The 6,559-nt window shown below is 37.3% G+C and overlaps 1 protein-coding gene across 1 annotated transcript; it reads left to right on the top strand.

Moving 5' to 3' along the window:
- The first annotated feature begins 390 nt into the window (after positions 1-390).
- LOC106842541 (putative olfactory receptor 2B8) lies at positions 391-1,323 on the top strand. Its single transcript, XM_070516766.1, has one exon. It carries the CDS (start codon positions 391-393, stop codon positions 1,321-1,323), a length of 933 nt encoding a protein of 310 aa, XP_070372867.1.
- The last annotated feature ends 5,236 nt before the right edge of the window (positions 1,324-6,559 follow it).

Below are 6,559 nucleotides of genomic sequence, written 5' to 3'. Positions count from 1 at the left end.
AACCGGCAAACCCCAGGCTGCCGAAGCTGAATTTGCACTCTTAACCGCTGAGCCAGCCCCTCTGCCATTCATTAGATGAGTCACTCTGGGAAAATTACTGAAACTCTTTAAGACTCAGTTCCTTCTTCTATTCAGTGGAGATCATGATAATGCCAAGCTCATAGAGTTGTTGTGAGAAAATGCATAGGAAGTTTAGGCCAGTGCCTGAAGCAAAGAAGGTACTCATATACAGTACCTATTTATCACTCCCTTTCTTGCCAACCAGGAAGTGTTGTGAAAATGCTTCAAGCTCCCAACCAAACTCTATTTACCCACTCTAGGAGAAAAGAGGTGGATTAAACATGGAAAATAAAAGCATAGAGTCCTCTTAATTCCAACTGGCAGAGTACAATGGAAAGAGCTAATGACAGCACCTTCTCTGGATTCATTCTCCTGGGCTTCTCCAACAGACCTCAGCTGGAAACGGCTCTCTTTGTGGCCATCCTGATCATCTACTTTTTGAGCTTTCTAGGTAATGGCACAATTATCCTTTTGTCAGTTTTGGATCCTCGCCTCCATACCCCTATGTATTTCTTCCTCTCCAACCTCTCTTTCATGGATCTTTGTTTGACTACTTGCACTGTCCCTCAGACACTGGCCAACTTTAAGGGGAAGGACAAGACCATCACTTATGGTGGCTGTTTGACCCAGCTCTTCATTGCCTTGGGACTCGGGGGAGTGGAGTGTGTCCTCCTGTCTGTCATGGCCTATGACCGCTATGCGGCTGTGTGCCGCCCACTCCACTACATGGTGATCATGCATCCCCAGCTTTGCTTGCAGCTTGTTGTGACTGCTTGGCTTACAGGGTTTGGCAATTCTGTAGTACAGACGGCATTGACCATGACTCTTCCCCTCTGTGGTAAAAACCGAGTAGACCACTTCTTCTGTGAAGTTCCAGTGATGCTAAAACTGGCCTGCACCAACACCTCCATCAATGAGGCTGAACTCTTTGCTGTCAGTGTCTTCTTCTTGGTGGTGCCCCTGTCATTAATCTTAGTATCCTATGGTCACATTCCCCGTGCAGTCCTGAAGATAAAATCAGCCCATGGAAGGTGGAAGGCTTTTGGAACCTGTGGCTCTCACCTAATGGTAGTGATCATTTTCTTTGGCACACTCATCTCCATGTACCTCCAGCCTCCCTCCAGTTATTCGCAGGATGTGAACAAAAGCATTGCCCTCTTCTATACTCTGGTGACTCCCCTGCTGAATCCCCTGATTTACACTTTGAGGAACAAGGACGTCAAAGGGGCGCTAAGGAGACTAGTGAGGAGAACCAGAGACTAGAGAGAGAGCTAATGCGGGGCATGCAGGCCCAAGCACTTGTGCACTGGAAGACTTCTGAGTGACTAAAATCTAGTCATATCTTAATTCAACAAATTCTTGCAAAGCACCTGCTGTGTACAAGATGCTATTCTAGGTATCTGGGATATATCAGTGATGGAAACAGAGATCCCTGGCCCCATGGAGCCAACCATCCAGTGAGGAGCAAATAAGTTATATAAGATAGCTAAAAGCAAACTGTGGTCTTCTGTGTATTGGAATACTATACAATAATGAGAGTAAACAAATTTTAAGTACATACAACATGAGTGATTTTCATAAACACAATGTTGAGTGAAAGAAGCCAGACACAAAATAGTTCATACTGTATGATTCCGTTTACATAAGATACAAAACCAGACAAAATGAATCTGTGATGCTGGAAGTCAGAATACTGGTTCCTTGGGGCCGGCCCAGCGGCATAGTGGTTAAGTTCGTGTGCTCTGCCTGGGCAGCCCGGCGGATTCACAGGTTTAGATCCCAGATACACCACTTGTCAAGCCATGCTGTGGTGGCATCCCAGGTACAAAATAGAGTGAGACTGGCACACATATTAGCTCAGTGACAATCTTACTCAAACAAAAAAAGGATGATAGGCAACAGATGTTAGCTCAGGGCCAATCTTCTTCAACAGCAACCAAAAAAAGAATAGTGGTTCCTCTAGGGAGTAATGATTAGAAGGAGAAATAGAGGGAGGGGGCTTCTGGGCTTCTGCTTACGTTCTGATTCTTGACATGGATGCTGGTTACATAAGGTATACAATTTGTGAAAATTCATCAAACTTTCCACTTAAGGCACTTGCACTTTTTGTACGTATATTGTACTTCAATATCATTTACTTTTAAAAAGGTTTAAAGAAGCTGAAAATTAATAGAATAGTATGACACTAAATAACCACATTAAGTATTTTTTGCTCCTTTCACACAAAATTTGGGTTTATATTGTGATCTCAGTTACTTCTCTCCATTGAACTGAACTAGTAGATTCCAAAGTGGTTTTGATATTAGTAATATTTAGCCAATTAGAATGAATCCTAATTCTCTTTTGAAGATCTCAATCAAGGATAATTTGTACAGTGAGTGTCTGATCGCTTATTCATTCCACATAGATACCTAGTGGCCAGTTCTTAAGGTAAAAATACTGATAATTTTCAAAAGAAAATTTTACTACTGAGTATTGTATTGCTGTGAATTAACTATATTTTGACTGAAAAAGATGTTTAGTGTGTGTGTGTTTGTATATCTGTGTGTATTTTCATGTATGTAGTCTACAAAAATCCACAGTTTAGTAGAAACCTAAAAATATTTTCAATCAACAGAGATTTCAAGATATTTAATATTTCATGGCATACTAGTAAAATAGCAGATATTGAAGGGGATTTATAAAATAAAGTAAAAAATAGAATCAAATAATTGGTAAACTCAATGTGCAGTTAGTTTAAATATTTTCATCTTAAATGTTTATTAAACTATGACAAGTTTGAAGCTTTGTTCATTTATTATTATGCTAATTAAAGTATAGAAGAGCAAGGATTTATTCTGTTTACTTAAAATAAAATTGATTAGTGAATTGTTGAGTTCCATAATGATTTTGTCTCTGCTTGTGTTGAATAAATTGAGTGATTTCTGATTGTATTCTGGATATAACAGAGAAGATATGATTTTTTTAACTATTTGTTCAAGGTCATATTCGTTTACATCATTGTGTAAATTTCAGGTGTATGTTATTATATATCAGTTTCTGTAAAGACTGCATCAGCGTCTGGCCTCATGGCTGAGTGGTTAAGTTCACAAACCCTGCTTTGGCAGCCAAGAGTTTCACTGGTTCGGATCCTGGGTGCAGACCTATGACTGCCCATTAAGCCATGCTGAGACAGAGTCCCACACAGCACAACTAGAAGGACCTAAAACTAGAATATACAACTAGGTACGGGGGGGCTTTGGGGAAAAGAAGAAAAAAAAAGATTGGCAACAGATGTTAGCTCAGGGCCAACCTTTAAAAAAAAAGAGAGAGATTGCATCAGGTTCAACATCAATAGTCTAGTTTTATCCATCACCATACATATGTGCTCCTTTACCCCTTTCACCCACCACTGAACCCCCTTCCTCTCTGGTAACCACTAATCTGTTCTCTTTATCCATCTTTTTGTTCATCTTCCACATATAAGTGAAATCATGTGGTGTTTGTCTTTCTCTGTCTGGCTTATTTGGCTTAACATCATATCCTCAAGGTCCACTTATGCTGTTGTAAATGGGACAATTTTGTCTTTTTTATGGCTAAGTAGTATTCCATTGTATATACGTATATACGTGTGATATGTGATATATATCACATCTTCTTTATCCATTCATCAGTTGAAGGGCACTTGAGTTGCTTCCACATTTTGGCTATTGTGAATAATGCTGCAATGAATGTAGAGGTGCATAAATATCTTTGAATAGTTGATTTCAAGTTCTTTGGATAAATACCCAGTAATGGGATAGCTGGATCATATGATATTTCTATTTTTAATCTTGTGAGAAATCTCCATACTGTTTTCCACAGTGGCCTCACCAGTTTTCAATCTCACCATGAGGGTGCTCTTTTCTCCACATCTTCTCCAACATTTGTTTTTCTTTGTCTTGTTAATTACAGCCATTCTGACAGTTATAAGGTAATATTTCTGTAGGTTTGATTTGCAGTTCCCTAATAATTAGTGATGTTGAACATCTTTTCACGTGCCTGTTGGCCATATGTATGTCTTCTTTGGAAAAATGTCTGTTCATATGCTGTGTCCACTTTTTGATTGAGTTGTTTGCTTTTTTCTTGTTGAGTTATATGAGTTCATTTTATATTTTGGAAATTAATCCCTTATTGGACATATGATTTGCAAATATATTCTCCCAGTTGTTGAGTTGTCCTTTCATTTTGTTCATGGTTTCCTTTGCCGTGAAAAAGCTTTCTAGTCTGATGTAGTCCCATTTATTTATTTCTTCTTCTGTTTCCCTTGCGTGAATACACATTGTATTCAGATAGATGCTGCTAAGACTGATGCCTAAGACTTGTGCCAGTACCATGCTGTTTTGATTACTATAGCTTTGTAGTATATTTTGAAGTCAGGGACTGTGATGCTTCTAGCTTTAGTTCTTTTTCTCAGGATTGCTTTGGCTATTCAGGGTCATTTGGTTTTCCATATAAATTTTAGTATTATTTGTTCTATTTCCATGAAGAATGTCATTGGGATTATGATTGCAATTACATTGAATCCATAGATTGCTATAGGTAATATGGACAGTTTAACTAACTTTATGCCTCCAATGAATGAGCATGGGATATCTTTCCATTACTTTCTATCTTCTTCAATTTCTTACAATAATGTCTCGTAGTTTTCAGTGTATAGGTCTTTCACCTCGTTGGTTAAATTTATTCCTAGATATTTTATTCTTTTTGTTGGGATCGTAAATGGGATTGTATTCTTGACTTCTCTTTCTCCAAGTTCAGTATTAGTGTGTAGAAATGTAACCAACTTTTGTATGTTGATTTTGTACCCTGCAACTTTGCTGTAGTTGATTATTTCTAATAGTTTTCTGGTGGATTCTATAGGGTTTCCTACACATAGAAACAAGTCATCCACAAAGAGTGAAAGGTTTACTTCTTCCTTCCAATTTGCATCCCTTTTATTTCTTTTTCTTTGCCTAATTCCTCTGGCCAAAACCTCCAGTACTATGTTGAATAGGAGTACTGAGAGTGGGCACTCCGTCTTGTTCCTGTTCCCAGAGGGCTGGCTTTCAGTTTTCACCATTAAGTATGATATTGGCTATGGGTTTGTCATATATGGCTTTTATTATGTTGAGGTACTTTCCTTCTATACCCATTTTATTGAGAGTTTTTTTAATCATAAATGGATGTTGGATCTTGTCAAATGCTTTCTCTTCATCTATTGTAAGGATCATGTGAATTTTATTCCTCATTTTGTTAATGTGGTGTATCACATTGGTTGATTTGTGGACGTTGAAACATCCTTGCATATGTGGAGTAAATTTCACTTGATCATGGTGTGTGATCCTTTTAAGGAATTTTTGTATTCGAGTTACTAATATTTTGTTGAGGATTTTTGCATCTATGTTCATCAGGAATATTGACCTATAATTTTCCTTTTTTGTGTTGTCCTTTTCTGGTTTTGGTAACAGGGTAATGTTGACCTTGTAGAATGAGTTCAGAAATGCCCATATGCTTCCCTATTTTGAAATAGTTTGAGGAGGATGAGTATTAAATCTTCTTTGAATGTTTGGTAGAATTCACCAAGACGTCATCTTGTCCTAGACTTTTATTTTTGGGGAGGTTTTTGATTACATTTTCAATCTCTTTACTTGTGATTGGTCTATTCAGATTCTCTGTTTCTTCTTGATTCAGTTTTGGGAAGTTGTATGATTCTAAAAATTTATCCATTTTTTCTAGGGTATCCAATTTGTTGGCATATAGCTTTTCATAATCTTATATTCCTTTGCATTTCTGTGGTGTCCATTGCAATTTCTCCTCTTTCATTTCTGATTTTATTTACTTAAGTCTTCTCTCTTTTTTTCTTAGTGAGTCTGGCTAAGGTTTTGTCAATTTTTTTTGTCTTCTCAAAGAACCACCTCTGAGTTTCATTGTCCTTTCTTTTCATTTATTTCTGTTCTGAATTTTATTGTTTCCCTCCTTCTATTGACTTTGGGCTTTTTTTGTTCTTCTTTTTCTAGTTCTTTTAGGTTTAGTTTAAGATTACTTATTTCAGATTTTTGTTTGTTGAGGTATACCTCTATTGCTCTAAATTTCCCCCTTTGTATCACTTTTGATGCATCCCATAAGAGTTGGTTGGTTGTGTTTTCATTTTATTTGTCTCCAGATATTCTTTGATTTCTCCTTTGATTTCATCCTTAATCCAATGGTTGTTCAGTAGCACGTAGTTTAGTCTCCACATGTTTGTGACTTTCCCAACTTTTTTCTTGAAGTTAATTTCCTGTTTCATAGCACTGTGGTCAGAAACGACGCTTGATATGATTTCAACCTTCTTAAATTTATTACGTCTTGCCTTGTTTCCTAACATGTGGTCTATTTGAGAATGTTCCATGTGCACTTGAGAAGAATGTGTATTCTTCTGCTTTTGGATGGAATGTTCTGTATATATCTATTAAGTCCATCAGTCTAGTGTTTAATTTAAGGTTACTGTTTCCTTGTTGAC

The sequence above is a fragment of the Equus asinus genome, chromosome 8, assembly GCF_041296235.1.
Source record: "Equus asinus isolate D_3611 breed Donkey chromosome 8, EquAss-T2T_v2, whole genome shotgun sequence".
NCBI lineage: Eukaryota > Metazoa > Chordata > Mammalia > Perissodactyla > Equidae > Equus > Equus asinus.
The sequence above is the reverse complement of the archived record's forward strand: the minus strand, read 5'-3'. Positions and strand labels throughout refer to the sequence as shown.

Bases quoted from the DNA above. Each gene is read 5' to 3' on its own strand.
- LOC106842541 (XM_070516766.1), top strand. From the start codon at position 391: ATGGAAAGAGCTAATGACAGCACCTTCTCTGGATTCATTCTCCTGGGC.